The 17797-nt window shown below is 44.0% G+C and overlaps 1 protein-coding gene across 3 annotated transcripts in view; it reads right to left on the bottom strand.

Moving 5' to 3' along the window:
- Positions 1-17797, bottom strand: part of STS (steroid sulfatase) — a 142360-nt gene that overhangs the window by 113234 nt on the left and 11329 nt on the right. For 2 of the 3 annotated variants that reach the window (XM_021678538.1, XM_021679843.1), the window contains exon 1: positions 1388-1444. The exons of the other annotated variant lie outside the window; for it this stretch is intronic. In XM_021678538.1, coding sequence (XP_021534213.1) covers positions 1388-1389 — 2 coding nt within the window. In that variant the 5' untranslated portion in view covers positions 1390-1444. Of the gene's footprint in view, positions 1-1387; positions 1445-17797 lie in introns of those variants that run through there. 3 annotated transcript variants of the gene reach the window in all.

Genomic DNA, 17797 nt, shown 5'->3' on the forward strand with positions numbered 1-17797 from the left:
GGGGAGGAGCTCCTCCTGCAGGAAGGGAGCTGCCCTGTCCCTCCTCATTCACCTCCACCAGGGGAGGAGCTCCTCCTGCAGGAAGGGAGCAGTCCTGTCCCTCCTCACTCACCTCCACCAGGAGGAGGAGCTCCTCCTGCAGCAAGGGAGCTGCCCTGTCCATCCTCACTCACCTCCACCAGGGAGAGGAGCTCCTCCTGCAGCAAGGGAGCTGCCCTGTCCCTCCTCACTCACCTCCACCAGGAGAGGAGCTCCTCCTGCAGGAAGGGAGCAGTCCTGTCCCTCCTCACTCACCTCCACCAGGAGAGGAGCTCCTCCTACAGGAAGGGAGCTGCCCTGTCCCTCCGCATTCACCTCCACCAGGGGAGGAGCTCCTCCTGCAGGAAGGGAGCTGCCCTGTCCCTCCATGCTCACCTCCACCAGGGGGAGGAGCTCCTCCTACAGGAAGGGAGCTGCCCTGTCCCTCCTCACTCACCTCCACCAGGGGAGGAGCTCCTCCTGCAGGAAGGGAGCTGCCCTGTCCCTCCTCGCTCACCTCCACCAGGGGAGGAGCTCCTCCTGCAGGAAGGGAGCAGTCCTGTCCCTCCTCACTCACCTCCACCAGGGAGAAGAGCTCCTCCTACAGGAAGGGAGCAGTCCTGTCCCTCCTCACTCACCTCCACCAGGGGAGGAGCTCCTCCTGCAGGGAGGGAGCTGTCCTGTCCCTCCATGCTCACCTCCACCAGGGGAGGAGCTCCTCCTGCAGGAAGGGAGCTGTCCTATCCCTCCCTGCTCACCTCCACTGGAGGAGGCACTCCTACAGGAATTGAGCTGTCCTGTACCTCACTCACCTCCACTAAAGGAGGCACTCCTTCTGCAGGAAGGGAGCTGCCCTGTCCCTCCATGCTCACCTCCACCAGGGGGAGGAGCTCCTCCTGCAGAAAGGACTCATCTGTCCCTCAAGCATCGGAAGCAGAAAAGCAGTTGAGATCAACCAGGAGAACCATGAGCGGAACCCTCCCCACCACTAGTTTGCAGGCTGGGCGATTCACCTAGAGTCACCTCAAAGGTCTAGGAAATGCCTTCAACCATTTGTAAACTCTGCACCCCATAGTGCTCACGTTCCCCACACATATACCACATGCTCCTGCAATCAGATCATGCACACTGCCCTCCTCCATGGTAGTGCCTTTGTCTAGAAAGCACGTGTGCCCCCTACAGATGCTCCCCTTGGCAAACATGACCTTCCATGGGACGTTCACCTTGTCCCTGCAATGCCGGATCTTGCACAACATTTTCATGCTCACCAGGTACTGAGATGTGACTTAAACAGCGGTCACGGGGAGGCACACACTTTGTCAACAATGAAATGTAGTGAAGGGACTACATGGGCACTTCCTATACTCACATGGGTGCCAACTAAAGATCGTCTTGGACGGTTGACTTCAGAGATGTTAGCTTCCGGAGACCACCATGTGCGGGCTCTCAGCAGACACGAACGAGGGGCACAGGACTCATCCTGTGAATTCGTTCGAAGGAAGAAGAGTCAGACGCTGCCCTTGCACAGACTGAAATCCTCCAGTGCAACAAGCTCTTTCTTGCCTCGAGGATCTCTCCTCCTGCATGTCTCTTCTTTCCACTCGCTGCCTAACCCCTGCTTACCTACGGGTCTCGACAGACTCGCCACCACCTCAGAGAAGCCCTCCTGGTTACCAATACCAAGCAAATACATCCCTCTCAGCTGACTATCCTAGCACCTTCTTTCCCCTCGATACCATTGATCACTCCGTGCAATAATCTATTTAGGGGCTTTCTTCTTACTTGGTATCTGTCCTTCCCACCGGCTCAAAGGATCAAGGGGGGGGCGGGCCATGTGTCTGCCACAGCAAGCTCTCAGTAAATACTTTCTGACTAGAGCTGGGCTTGCAAATGCTGGCTTGTAGGACTGTCCCCTCTGTGTTTTTATAGCCCAGGAAGAATGTTTCTCACATGTTTAAATGGTTGAGAAAAGAATACTTGGCGGCACATGAAGAGTATATGAGATTGATATTTCAGTGTCCACAAAGAAAGTGCGAGAACACAGCCACATCCGTCCGCTCCCTTATCATCTGTGGCGGCGTCCACAAGATACCATCAGACGTCACTAGCTGCACAAGAGATTGTTTGGCTGCAAAGCTCGAAATATTGACTGTCGGACCCTTTACGTGAAAAGTTTTTCAGCCTCTGGAATAGAGTCCTACAGGTGAGTTCGGCTTTGAATCTACTCAAGAATATATATATTTAGGGACACTTGAGTGGCTCAGTTGTTAAACATCTGCCTTCGGCTCAGGTCATGATCCCAGGGTCCTGGGATCGAGCCCCACATCGGGCTCCCTGCTCAGCGGGGAGCCTGCTTCTCCCTCTCCCTCTGTTGCTCCCCTGGCTCATGCTCTCTCTCTCTCTCTTTCTCTCTGACAAATAAAATCTTAAAAAAAAAAGAATATATACATATTTTTAGTTGTTCACATTTACACAAAACTAGCATATGCCTTGAAACAATTAACCTATAAATCTATTGTTCATGCTTTAAAATATGAAGTATAGTCCCACTTGTTAAGTCATATTCACAAGAGAATACCACACTGGAGAAAAATTACTATTCTGTGGATTTTCATAAACAGGGATCTTGCTTTATTGAAGTTAAGCTTCCAGCAACAAATTCTTAGGTTCAGTCAGTGTCCCAGAAATGTTATTTCCCACACCTCTCCCCCCGCCCCCCACAGATGGCATTTGAAACTGCAATCAATCTTCCAGCATGGCATTTCATGTTGGATTCTGGCGGAAATGGAATGCTGTGCTGTCAACATTGATCCTTGACCTCCCACTGCCGGTATGACAGAACCACCAGCCACGGTCATCTCTTCTGCCCACTCACCATGACATTATCGGGCAAGACTAAGATCGTATGGATGTGGATTTGAACAACTGGGTGACTCCCCCTTGCGAGGAAGCAGAGATCCAAATCATCATTTTCCTTTCTCTTGTTCCACCCCTTTTATTTACAGAAAATAGATTTTAAGGTATCAGCATGGAAACGCTTTGACCCATATTGGATACTTGTGCTCACGACCCCTGGTGACTGATGAAGAAGAAGAAACAGGTCTAAGGAGATTAAGTCACAATGCCTACCACAGCGGTATTACTGCAAGAAACCCCACCTGTCGAAGGAAAATAGCACAGGAAAATCTAAAGGCCCATGCTCAAAGGACGCTTTTCAAAACAGTAGCGGCATTGTTCTCACCCAGTGGTGATTCTGCCCCACACGGGTCATTAGGCAATGTCTAGAGACATTTTTGGTTCTCACGGCTGGGCAGGGACTACTGGCATCTAGTGGGTAGAGACCAGAGATGCCCTTAAATATCCTATGATGCACAAGACAGTCCCCCAGCATAGAGAATCATCCACCCAGCCTTCCACCATGAAGGAGGAGTTGGTCTCAAATGCCAGCAGCATCAAGGTTTAGAAACTATGCACTAGGGTACAAGTCCAATAATCACTAAAGTGGGTGTGATCACAGAGGTAGGAAAAGAAGCTGGGAGGGGAGATACAGGTCATGTCCAGTTTGTTCCAATGATCACACACAGCAACAATGTTTGTATCAATGAGGCCTCCACTATTATAATGGTAAGTGACGTGAAAGTAAGTCTCTCTAGACACAATTTATAATCCAAGTTATAGTCACAGAACAAGAACACTGGAGACCAAGAGGTTATGTCTGCTTTATTATCAGGAACCCATACAGTGATGAGTTGGCGAATTTGCAAATCGTAAGCATGCTTCATTACCCCTTCCTGTCTCCATTTATCTGTAATCATTGTACCTGTCATTTACTTGCTCATCTGTCCATCACTCTCCTGCCCCTGTCAATTCAGTTGTAGAAGGCTACAAACCACAACAGGGATCTAAGAATGGAGTCAGCAACCACCTCCACCCCCTGCCTTGATTTTGAGATGCAAAAAGCCCTTGAAATCAGAAAATTTTTGTAAACTCCAAGTTGTACTTGGCAGCAAAACCCCACCTGAACTGTGTGGACGTATAAGGTTGTTATCTTAACCTGTCAGTCTCTGCTGCTGGCTGGTACCATGCTGCTTTGTTGTGACATCAGGCTTACCTGCGCTGGGAAAATGTCAAAAAGAGTTCAAGACACCCCATGAGTAGCAGTGAGAGGAAGGAGAGAAAGCACCTGTCACTAGCGGTAGCCGAGAAGTGTGGTCCTCAAAGATCTCTGGTTGTGCTGTGTCTCGGAAGGAGGTAGGAGGAGAAAGACGGTAAAGAAATGGAAAGGCAGGTTGCTGAAATCTGGCTGACTGGCTTGCCATTGGATGGCCAATCCTCCCAGTCTGTCCAGGACTGAGGGGTCCCAGTGTTCAAACTGAGATATCCCTGGGCAAACGTGGATGAGCTGACCAGCCTACTTACTTGTAAAGGTTGGCAGAATACAGAAGTAACGACCACAAGCCAAGGGTGAATACTCAGAACATTGACTGAAGGAGTTTAAGAAGCTAATGGAAACCCACGGGGAAAACCATCTTCTGAACATGAAGAAGTGGAATATGCTGTTGAGGAATTTGCAAGAAGAGCCTTGGTGGATGCCACAGCACGTGTCCTGACATCAAGTGAGGACAGAGGTCACCCTCCTTGCCAGCTGCTGGTTGTTGTTGGTAACCGGTGGCTCTCCACCAAGTGGGTCTTTGGAAACTGCTCTCAGCCAGAGAGACTTGCCTTTCCCAAGGTGATGCCACCCCCCCACACCCTCAAGGTAACCATGGCTGGGTCCCAAAGGTGTACCCACCTTGCTTCAAAGTGAGAGAACTCTGAGAGTCATACAAGCTCTAGAGCTCCCTGTGACAGAGGCTGAGATCTTTATTACAAGGGCATGACAATCCAACTTCTCCCTCTGCCTCATCCTCCTTACAAGTGCGGATCCTAAGAACTCACATCACCACCACCACCACCAAAACCCTCCTTTTCCCAGAATTTCCTGGGACTGAACATAAGACAAGGGCTGATAAGAGCTTTAATCTTGATTATGCATACAAGATGTATATGGGTGAAACAGCCCCATCTTCCCACTAAGCTATAATCCTAGGCAAACCCTCCAAAAACAATGGGAGAGAGGTCTTCAAGCTCAGCTTGACGGTCCCTAGGTGTGTCAATGCCTCGGGCAAAGGCAAGATAGAGCACTCATTGATTAGAAAAATCAACAGCCAAGATGACTGTAATGTGAAATCAATTTACTGATTCATCAACAGGCAAAAAAGGACTTTCCAGAGAATATTTTCTGAGTAATCCAAGACCCAGCATACCAATAACAAACAAGCTGGGCTAGGAGTAAACCATGAAATAGTAGAGTTTCTGGTGTTCCCGCTCACATACTTCTTCTGAAATGTAATGCTTTAGGTACTTATTTGCTCTTTAACGTGAAATCTATGATATGGCCTTTTGACCAAGGAATTTTGCATTCTAGGAAGAGCAAGAAAGCTAACCAAAACTGAGATAATCAATACACTTGATAGAGAATTTAAAGTAATGGTCATAAAGATACTCCCTGGACTTGAGAAAAGAGTAGAGCATCTTGGTAGAACCCTCAACGATGAGATAGAAAACATAAAAAAAAAATCAGAGATGAAGAACTTAATAACTGAAATTAGAAATACACTAGAGGAAATAAATAGTAGACTAGAGGAAGCAAAAGAATGAATCAGTGAGCTGGTGGATGGAGTAATGGAAAGCAATCAAGCTGAGCAAGCGAGAGAAAAATAACAATAATAAATGAAAACAGACTAAGGGAACTCAGCAACTCCATCAAGTGTAATAACATTTGCATTATAGGGACCCCAGAAGGAGAAGACAGAGAGAAAGGGGCAGAGAATGTATCTGAAGAAGCAATTAGCTGAAAACGTCTCTTAATCTGGGCAAGGAAACAGAAATCCAGATCCAGGAGGCACCGAGATTACCCAAAAAGATCAACCCAAGAATGTCTTGGGTTGTCCAAACCATGATTTGGTTTGGACAAACCAAGATACAAAGTAATTAAAATGGCAAAAATAGTGATAAAGAGAGAATTTTAAAAGCAGCAAGAGAAAACAGATACCTACAAGGAGAACCCCATAAAACTGGCAGTGGATTTTTCAGCAGAAACTCTGCAGGCCAGAAGAGAGTGGCATGATATATTCAAAGTGATGAAAGGAAAAAAACCTGCAGCCAAGAATACTCTGTCCAGCAAGGCTGTCATTCAGAACAGAAGGAGAGACAGAGTTTCCCAGACAAACCAAAGTTAAAACAACGTATCACCATGAAACCAGCCTTATGAGAAATGTTGAAGGGGACTCCTTGAGCAGAAAGGAAAGAATCTAAGTAGGAGTAAGAAAAGTAGGAAGCTTTACAAAAGCTGTAAAATTAAGTATATCTATAAAACTCAGTCAAGGGATTCACAAAATAAAAGGATGCAAAGTATGACACCATATACCTAAAATGTGGGTGAGAGAAAAGAATGGGTATGAACTTAAGTGGCCATCAATGTAATGTAAACTGCTATATGCATAAGATGTTATAATATAAACCTAATGCTAACCACAAATCAAAAACCAGAAAAAGATGTGCAAAAAATAAATAAATAAATAAAGAGTAAGGAACCTAAGTATATCACTAAGGAAAGCTAGCAAGCCCTGAGAGAAAACAAGAGAAGGAACAAAGAAGAACTACAAAAATGACTACAAAACAAGCAACGAAATGGCAATCAGCACATACCTATCAATAATTACTTTGAATGTAAATGGACTAAATGCTCCAATCAAAAGACAGAGGGTGACAGAATGGATAAAAAAGCAAGACCCATCTATATGCTGCCTACAAGAGTCTCATTTCAGACCTAAAGACACCTGCACATCAAAAGTGAAGGGATGGAAAAGCATCTAACATGCAAATGGCAGTGAAAAGAGAGCTAGGGTAGCAATACTTATATCAGACAAAATACACTTTAAACACAAAGACAGTAGCAACAGACAAAGAAAGACATTATATAATTGTAAAGGGAACAATCTAATAAAAGGATATAATAATTCTAAATATTTATGCACCCAACATGGGAATACCCAGATACATAAAGCAGCCAAGAACAATATAAAGGAAGTAAGTAAGAGTAATACAATAAGAATAGGGAACTTTAACACCCCACTTACATCAATGGATAGATCATCCAAATTGAAAATCAAGAAGGAAAGAGTGGCTTTGAATAACATATTGAACCAGGTAGATCTAACAGATACATTCAGAACATTTCATCTTAAAAACAGCAGAATACACATTCTTTTCAAGTGCACACAGAACTTTCTTCAGAACAGATCACATATCAGGCCACAAGACAAGTCTCAACAAATTCATCAAAATAAAATGCACGACATCAAAATAGAAAGCTTTTGCTCAGCAAAGGAAACCATCAACAAAATAAAAAGACAACCTCCTGAAAGTGAGGGGATAATTATAAGTGATATATCCAATCAATGGTTAGTATCCAAAATATATAAAGAACTTACAGAACTCAACACACAGACAATAATCCAACTTTAAAAAATGGGTGGAAGACATAAACAGACATTTCTCCAAACAGATGGCCAACAGACCCATGGAAAGAGGCTCAACATCATTCATTATCAGGGCAATGCACATCAAAACAACAGTGAGATACCACCTCACACCTGTCAGAATGGCTAAAATCAACAACACAAGAAACAACACTTTTTGCTGGATGTGGAGAAAGGGGAGCCCTCCTGCCCTGTTGGTGGGAATGCAAACTGGTGCAGCCACTCTGGAGAACAGCACAGAGGTTCCTCAAGACGTTAAAAATAGAACTGCCATATGCTCTCGTAATTCCACTACTGAGTATTTACCCAAAGAACACAAAAACACTAATTTGAAAAGATACATGTACCCTAATGTTTATTGTAGCATTACTTTCAACAGCCAAATTATAGAAATAATTCAAGTATCCATTAGGAGATGAATGGATAAAGAAGGTGTGATATGTATGTATGTGTGTGTGTGTGTGTGCATGTGCGCGCTCAAGCGTGTGCACGTGCATGCCTATAGCAGAATAAGAAACAGACCCTCAACTCTAAAGAACACACTGATGGTCACCAGAGTGGAGGTTGTTAGGGGGATGGGGGAAAGAGGAGATGTGGATGAAGGAGTGCACTTATTGTGATGAGCACTTGGTGTCCTATGGAAGTGCTGAATCACTAGACTGTACACCTGAAACTAATATAACACTGTAGGTTAACTGTATTGGAATTCCAAAACAAACAAACAAGCAAACAAAAAAGCCCCAAAGAAAAGCAGAAGAAAAAGAAAAAAGAATAGATGGGTCTCCTTAATTCTCCCTCCTAGAGCCCAGGGAGTTAGGGAATGGGAAGGGAAGCTGGAGCGGACCCAGAACTTACCTACTTTTCTCATGCCTGTCGGCTCTCACATGTCTCAGGGCCTCATATCTACTGTTTCTCAAACCAGCACCCACAAATCCACCCCTGGAAGCCCATACAATCCATAGGCATTCATCACCATTTAAACCACTTGCCTATCCAACAACCCACCCATTCCTCCGGTAACAGGTGGTGTTTATGAAAAGACGATCTCCCCTGGTGACGGGTAAAAGGACCTGAGAGGTCAAAGGTCAGGACTAATGCCAGAATCCATTTCGGAGTCTAGTCAGGTACACTGGTCAAAAAGCTATCCTGGAGGCCTGGATGGAGTTACCCCATGATGTGGAACAACCATCCTGTGGTGGGGCCAGGGAGGGGATACCTGGTACTGGGCACTGGGGGGCACCTGATCAATGCTGGCCAGCACCTACAGTACGCACACGTGAGCTAGTGTTACCTGGCTTCCTTACAATTAGCTCCTGAAGGTTTCTGGTGCCCACTGTAGGATGCACTGCTAAGTATCTGCCTCGTGAAAGTCAGGGTCAAGCAGTCATCAACTTTACCGCCAGGTAGATAAAGCCAATATGGCAAAATGTTGACAATTACTGAATCTATGATCACCTGTATATCCTTCCTTTTGATTACCAAGGATAATTCGTACCTGAAAGGAAGGATATACCAATGCTCATCCTTTCATGTGAGACATAAATGGGGAAAATTTTATAATTCACAGTTGAGATCCTTAAAAAACAGAATCAAGGTATAACAAAATTAATTATAATCGTTCCTTAGGAGGCCATCTCTGTGGCATCAACTCATAGGACAAACTTCATCTCAGCCATGACGGCGAGGCTGCTGACACTGCTGCTAGCTTGGAAGCCCAGTAGTAATTCAATACACCTGACACGCCATGATGTTGGTGTGAGCTCGTATTCTGCTGGGTGTCTGGTGACAGTGGTCAGTTATGTGGCCGTGGCTGATGGGCCACCAGTTAGGGACCTGCATCAGGGCACACCAGCAGGTCTTTGCAGATTCCTGTCCTTTATCAGCCCACACTGTTCAACTGTTCATGTGGGCCCCTCATAGACAGTTACCTTCCCAGATGGCTCCCTAAAACAGTGTCTGTCACTCTTCATCCTTACCCTTTCTTGGCCAGACCTTGCCCTACTCACGGGAGTTTCCATGAGGACAGCGCCAACAAACAGGGTTCTGTTTTACCCTGAGCACCCAACAGTTGGCAGACCGGTCTCTATAATCCTAACATTCTATGCCGAAGGTGATACTATATTGAATTAATATGTGTAGGACTTTGAACACATAAATGGCTACACACCACATTTGTGCCTTTTACCATGGAATAGAGTCCCTTATTCTTTGGATGGTAGACACGCTCGCCCTGCTGACTCAAACAGGAAGGGTTTCGTTGGTGGACATTAAACACCCCCTTCTCTACAGGCACGGGTGAATCAGGGCATCGACAATCAAGCCATCCATGAAAAACACCAGCTTTGGGCTTTGCTCACTGGTACTGGGCTGGTAAGTGGTGTCTGACTTATGAGGACAGTCTGTCAACTTTCGAGTGTGGGTTTTAAAAGTGATTTAGAGGCAGATTCATAATTACTTGCTTTCAATGTAAAATTATCAATCTTGGGAGGTTGGGGGGAATTTATGGCACATGCCAGTTCTCTCAGGTGAAGACTTTTATAAATTGCCTAATATTTGATTCACACCCCCACCCCCAAAAGTGCAGTACCATTCATTAACACCTGGATTTACAGGCAGATGTAGACTCAGGACACTGAGTCTGGAGCCCGAGAAGGGTGGGTGTCTTGCTCAATGTCGCAGGTGGAACAGCTGAAAGTACAGCACAATCCCACGTCTCTGCTATCTACCCAACACCACCTGCCTCACCCCAAGGACCCACGGAGCCTTGGCCAGTCATGACAGCAGAGGGTGACTCATCCCTGGTACCGTATGCTCATCAAGAAGTGACTTTAACCAGTAGGAACTCTGACTTTTCCTGCTTCATCCCCCACTGGGTTTAGAAACCTGAGACTACAGGTCGGAATGCCCATGCCATCCACGGAGATCCAGTGAATAGGGAGGAAAGCAGAGGTCAATGGCTAGCAAGAGCTAACTCTTGAGAAGTTTGTCAGGAAAGGAAAGGAAAAGAAAGGACAAAGTTTTGACAGAAGAGAGTATGATCAGAGGCAACAGCAGTGAGGGGAAAATCAGCAGACTCAGATACCCCAGCCAGGTGGTGTCCAAGCGAGGTGGTGTCCCAGCCAGGTGGTGCCCAGCCAGGTGGTGCCCCAGCTGCACCTGCTGGGAGCATGCAGATTAGGAGAGGTGGCCAGAGCTGAAACTCCCCTCATTGGACCTCCAACAAAATATCTCCCCCTCCCCGCTCCATTTAAAATCATTAAACAAACACCAAAAGACAAGATCACTGAATAGAGTTAGTTCCTTTTAGCACTGAAGCTGTAGCTAAAAAAAATTTTTTTTGGTAATGCCCAATTATGATGAACATTCTCATTTGAAAGGTTTTGCATTGATAGAATGCATCTGTTTACAGTAACCTTTGTCTCTCTTTGCAACCACAGATGTCCCTGAACTGGCTCAAGAACACTGACCCGAGAAAACGTCTCTATTGTATAAGATCAATGCAGGAAGAGACAGCAGGAAAAGTGAACGTTCACATTACTTGTCAGTGGACACACAGATATTACTTATACAATAATTTCATTTTAGCAAGCAATTGCAATTGTTATTAATGAACTCCTGAACACACAAATAACATAAGTGATAGGCCCATGGAAAACTGATCAAAGTCTATTTTTATTTTTTTAAGATTTATTTATTTATTTGAAAGAGAGAGAGAGAGTGCACACCTGTTGGGGGGGGCAGAGGGAGAGAGAGAATCTCAAGCAGACTCCCCACTGAATGCAGAGCCTGATGCAGGGCTCAATCTCACCACCCTGTGATCACAACCTGTGCCAAAATCAAGAGTCAGATGCTTAACTGACTGAGCCACCCCGGTGCCCCAAGGTCTATTTTTACAAGCTACATCAATGGAACCCAACGATGCCCACATCCTAATCCCCATAAACCGGTGACTATGTCACCTTACGTGGCAAAAGGGACTTTGCAAGTGTGATGAAGTTGAGGACTTTGAGATGGGGAGATGATCCTGGATGATCTCAGGCCAATGTCATCACTGGGATCTTTATAAAAGGGGCGTGGTTGGGGCAGAGTCAGAGAAGGGGACACGAGGAGGGAAGGAAGAGGCTGGAGGAAATGAGGAAGGGGCTTCAAGCTAGGAATGTGGGAGCCCTCTGGAAGCTGGAAAAGACAAGCTTCTCCCCCAGGGAAGGTGCCAACGCCTTGATTTTAGGATTTCTGACCTAAACATGGCAAATGTCCACGCTTCCAACAGGTCTGATGCGGTGGGTGTGCTGTTCTGTCCAAGGGCATGGAAATTCAATCAAGGTAGACCTGGGAACCAGAGGACCAAGGGAGTATTTTGACCAGTGTGTTTGGGGTTTTGATCTTCCTGACCTTCTACGGAGAAGGTAAGCCATTCATTTCATGATTCTCTCCGTCTTCCCCGACCTCGCATACATTCCCTTTCGAAGTCTGGGTTTGAGGCCATCATGCCGCTTTCTTTAATTCCTTATTAAGCTTTCCTTCCTCTGCTGGACCCTTTAAGGTTCTGTGAGTGTACTGGCAGACATTCATGTTTGAGTACATCCTAACGCATGAGTCATTCCTGTTTCAGAGTCCCCGGCCAGGAGAGAACATCTATATTTTTCTCTAAACGACTCTGAACCCCAGGGCACATGCTGAATGAAGTATCTTGGTCATTTATGATTACAGATTTTAAAAGAGAATGGTCACTTTTCCCCAAGGATAGCTCGCTTGCCCTTCACCAACCGATTCTTCCTTGTTTATCACAGCCAATTTCAGAGCAATACTTTATCTGCAGCATGAAGTTTACAGAAAGAAAAAAGTCTACCACACATATTAAGCTTTTCACTGGGCAAGACTCCCAGTGGATGTACAATAGCTGAAGTCCCAGATCACCAATACATCAGGGCTTTCTGCCAATTCTGTTATGCGCAGGTAAGAACTCATTATTCATGGTCCGGATCAGGCCTAGTGGCCTGTTGTCTATTCCCCAATCACATCATTTTGGATTTTTGTTCTTGAAAAGCCCTACCCAAATAATCCCCAGCATGCTCCCTTGTCCAGATTTAAAGTCTTGAGTTTTATTTACAATGGTGCGGATTGTCTATGTGCAGTGCATTTTCCCCACCCTTATTATTAACTGTGTGTTTTGAAAAAAAATCGTGCATCTGTTCAGCTGACAGCAGTCGGGGATGTACAAGTCAGGGCGGTCTCATTGACAGGTGAGTTGGCTTGCTCAAGGGAAAATCAGTCTTAAGGGCCCGAGTGTAGGTGTTTCCTTGGGAAATAACCAGATAGGAGGAGGAGGAGAAACCAGGAACAACGGCAGAAGAGAGGTTACACGATTTCACGTGAAGGCAGACGAAAGGGCAAGCATTCCAAGCAGGGTCACAGAGACAGCACGCAGAGCTTTTGTTTTCCTCATGCCTGAGTGACTGAGTTCTGGGTCTTTCCCAGAAAATGATTATAGGGTCATGCCATAGAGTGATGTAACTGGATGCCTGTCAACATCCCAAGGGCACCATTCCCATGCCGTGGGTTCAAAAAAATTGGAGGGAAGCTAGAAAAATGTGCCTTCGTGAATAGCTGCTCAGGCAGGGGTCGTCATGGGGATTGGGAGATGGGCAGGAGGGCTTCTTTGGGGTGATGAGCGTGTTCTAAAACCGACTTAGGGAGCTCACACAACTTGGTAACCTGATAAAAACCACTGAACCGTACAAGTAGGTGAATTAAATGACATGGAAAATGTGCCTCCACACTGTAAACATGCATCTCACCAACTACTTAAAGAAAAATAAGAAGACAGAGTGCATTTGTCCAAACAAATATATTCATTTAGAGTTCATCCTCATGGGCCCCTGGGAATGGCAGAAGGAGTTGGATCTTATCTGATTCTTACTCTCTTTCTGCTAAGTGTGAATGTGCAGGTATGACTGAATGTTCTCCCGATGTCTCTGAAGGTCTACAGTCTTGCATCGCACCCTGCTTTAGGAGACCTACTCTTGCAATGAGGATTTGATGGACACTGTTGCCCTAACTAGCTTCGCGTGCCTCTTACAACATACACTGTCTCATTTGGTCTTCACGGCAAGCAGGTGAAGGTGCAAAGGCTCTGCCCAGTGCACCTTCAAGCCTGGTGGGCAGCTTCCTAGGACACCAGGAGGAGAGGAAGCAGCTGGGAGATGCCTCCATTTGGAAGGAGCTTCACCAGGGTCTCTTGTAGGCAGCACAACCAGGACAGAGAACCAATATAGCTGAGAGAAGCCAGGGTCTTAATATAGAAGTCACCAAGGTGAGGACAGAAACAGAAAAGCAAAAAGCCTGACCCACAGAGTGAAAGGGCAGAAGCCAGAAAGGAGGCAAGGGCCCAGGGAAAGGACTCAGGCCCACATTCAGCAAAGAGTGCTGCTCATGGGAGGCATTCTACACTCTAAGCACCACATGGATGGTGGGGGCATGGTGGCTTAAAGGTATTACAGACTTCCAGGGAGCAGGCACGATAATGTTCATCACCCTTCTTTTAAATATGGGCACCTGATGCTCTCACAGTTCAGAGATACCCCAAAGCCATGTTTTTTAGGAAGATAACCAAAGACAGAACAGTATCTTCAAGATGATTTCCTGGTAATGGTAGAAGTTTTTTAATCAAAGCATATTTTTATTACCAAAGGGCTGCCAGGAGTGCCAATTCTTCCCAAATTTACTTAAATTCAATTATTCCTATATCGTACATGGAAAATAGCCCTATTTCTAAACATGCTATTTATGGATGCAGCAATGACCCATCAGCTTTGGTTTTCAACCATGACTGAGAGAAATTCCATCCCAGAATCTCTGTTCTTTTAACATGCCTGGAAAAAGCAGCCATGTGTATCCTTGCCGGAAACGAGATGTGTTTCCTGCGTGAGATGATGATGGATGTGAGAATATAATAAAGTATGTGTTACAGGGAAAACTCTTTTGGGGAAGGTCCCTGTATGACGACACTATACGTCTGAAAACTGCAAAACTCCAGCACTAAGGAAATACAGCACGTAGAATTCATGGCTTTCCCCCCATGGTTCTTTAGTCTTTCAACTTTTTTTTTTTTAATTTTATTTTTTTCTCTTTTTCAAAAATTTATCTTCTTTCCTTTTTCAACCAACTTCTTATCAATTCTTTTAAAATCTTTTTCATTTTCATTTTTACAGTCACATTCTATCCCTTCATTGTATTTAACCTTATTTTTGTATATATATAAGTTTTTCTTCGTTTAAAACTTTGGGATGCAGTTTCTTCTAACAGATCAAAATACACCCAGAATCTAGTGTATGGCTCTGTTCTATTCAACCGCCTGATCATAGTCTCTCTCTTTTTTTCTTTTTCTCTTCTTCCTTTTTTTGGTTTGTTAAAGTCTTTTTAAATTTTCATCTTTACAGTTACATTCTGTCTTCTCAATGTACTTAACTTTATTTTTGTACATATGTTACTCTTTCTTTACAATTCTGAGATGTAGTTTTCTCTGACAAACTGACCAAAATACACTCAGGAGAGAGTGTATTGCTCTGTTCTGTTCACCTGTTTCTTTATACCCCTTCCTTTGTTGTTGTTGTTGTTTCTTGTTTTTTTAATTTCCATTTCTACAGTTACATTCTATCCTTTCATTGTATTTAATTTTATTTTTGTACAAATACAAGTTTTTCTTTCTTTACAATATTAGGATCTAGTTTCCTAAAAAACAGACCAAAATACACAGAATCCAGTATATTGCTCTATTCTGCTCACCTGTCTGATTATATTCTCTTTTTTTCTCCCCCTGTTTCAGGTCTCTCCTGATTTGTTTAGTGTATATTTCTCTGGGTTGCTGTTGCTATTTTAGTATTTTGTTCTCTCATTCATCTGTTCTTCTCTGGACAGAATGACGAGACAGAAAAACTCACCTCAAAAAAGAGAACAAGAGGCAGTACCGACTGCCAGGGATCTAATCAATATGGACATTAGTAAAGTGTCGGAACTAGAGTTCAGGATGATGATTATAAAGATACTAGCTGGGCTTGAAAAAAGCATCGAAGACACTAGAGAATCCCTTTCTTGAGAAATAAAAGAAAATCTAACCAAGTTGAAATCAAAAAGGCTATTAATGAGGTGCAATCAAAAATGGAGGCTTTAACTGCTAGGATAAGTGAGGTAGAAGAGAGAATTAGTGATATAGAAGACCAAATGATGGAGAATAAAGAAGCTGAGAAAAAGAGAGATAAACAACTACTGGATCACGAGGGCAGAATTCGAGAGGTAAATGATACCATAAAGTGAAACAATATTAGAATAGTTGGGATCCCAGAAGAAGAGGAAAGGGAGAGAGAAGGGCAGAAGGTATACTGGAGCAAATTATAGCAGAGAACTTCCCTAATCTGGGGAAGGAAACAGGCATCAAAATCCAGGAGGCACAGAGAACGCCCGTCAAAATCAGAAATAGGTCAACCCCCTGACATATAATAGTGAAACTTACAAATCTCAGAGACAAAGAGAAAATCCTGAAAACAGCTTGGGACAAGAGGTCTGTAACCTACAAGGGTAGAAACATTAGATTGGCAGCAGACCTATCCACAGAGACCTGGCAGGCCAGAAAGGACTGGCATGATATATTCAGAGCACTAAATGAGAAAAGTATGCAGACAAGAATACTGTATCCAGCTAGACTGTCATTGAAAACAGAAGGAGAGATAAAAAGCTTCCAGGACAAACAAAAACTAAAAGAATTTGCAAACACCAAACCAGCCCTACAAGAAATATTGAAAGGGGTCCTCTAATGCAAAAAGAGACTCCAAAGGTAACATAGACCAGAAAGGATCAGAAACAATATAGAGGGCGCCTGGGTGGCTCAGTCGTTAAGCGTCTGCCTTCAGCTCAGGTCATGATCCCAGGGTCCTGGGATCGAGTCCTACATCGGGCTCCCTGCTCGGCGGGAAGCCTGCTTCTCCCTCTCCCACTCCCCCTGCTTGTGTTCCTGCTCTCGCTCTCTCTCTTTCTGTCAAATAAATAAATAAAATCTTTAAAAAAAAAAAAAGAAAGAAACAATATAGAGTAACAGTTACCTTACAGACAATACAATGGCACTAAATTCATATCTTTCAATAGTCACTTTGAATGTAAATGGAATAAATGCCCCAATCAAAAGACACAAGGTATCAGATTGGATGAAAAACAAGACCCATGGATATACTGTCTGCAAGAGACTCATTTTAGACCCAAAGACACCTCCAGATTTAAAATGACGTGGTAGAAAACCATTTATCATGCTAATGGACATCAAAAGAAAGCTGGGGTGGCAATTCTTATATCAGACAAATTAGATTTTAAACCAAAGACTGCAATAAGAGAGAAGGAAGGACACTATATCATACTTAAAGGGTCTAAGAAGATCTAACAATTGCAAATATTTATGCCCCTAACATGGGAGTAGCCAATTATATATAATTTTAATAACAAAATCAAAGAAACACATTGATAATAATGCAATAATAGTAGGGGACTTTAACACCCCCCTCACTGCAAAGGACAGACCATCTAAGCAGAAGATCAACAAGGAAATAAAGGGCTTTGAATGACATACTGGACCAAATGAACTCCACAGATATATATAGAACATTCCATCCCAAAGCAACAGAATACACATTCTTCTTGAGTGCACATGGAACATCTCCCAGAATAGATCACATACTGGGTCACAAATACTGTCTCAACCAGTACCAAAAGATTGGGACCATTCCCTGCATATTTTCTGACCACAATGCTTTGGAACTAGAACTCAATCACAAGAGAAAAGTTGGAAAAAAATTCAAATACATGGAGGCTAAAGAACATCCTACTAAAGAATGAATGAGTCAACCAGGAAATTAAAGAAGAATTTAAAAAAAAATTCATGGAAACATGAAAATAAAAACACAACTCCTCAAAACTTTTGGGATGTGGCAAAGGTGGTCCTAAGAGGGAAGTATATAGCAATATAAGCCTTTCTCAATAAACAAGAAAGGTCTCAAATACACGACCTCCCCCTACACCTAAGGAGCTGGAGAAAGAACAGCAAATAAAGCCTAAACCTAGCAGAAGAGAAATAATAAATATTAGAGCAGAAATCAATGAAATAGAAACCAAAAACCAAAAACCAAAAACAAAAACAAAATAGTAGAACAGAT

Source organism: Neomonachus schauinslandi, chromosome X (genome assembly GCF_002201575.2).
Source record: "Neomonachus schauinslandi chromosome X, ASM220157v2, whole genome shotgun sequence".
NCBI lineage: Eukaryota > Metazoa > Chordata > Mammalia > Carnivora > Phocidae > Neomonachus > Neomonachus schauinslandi.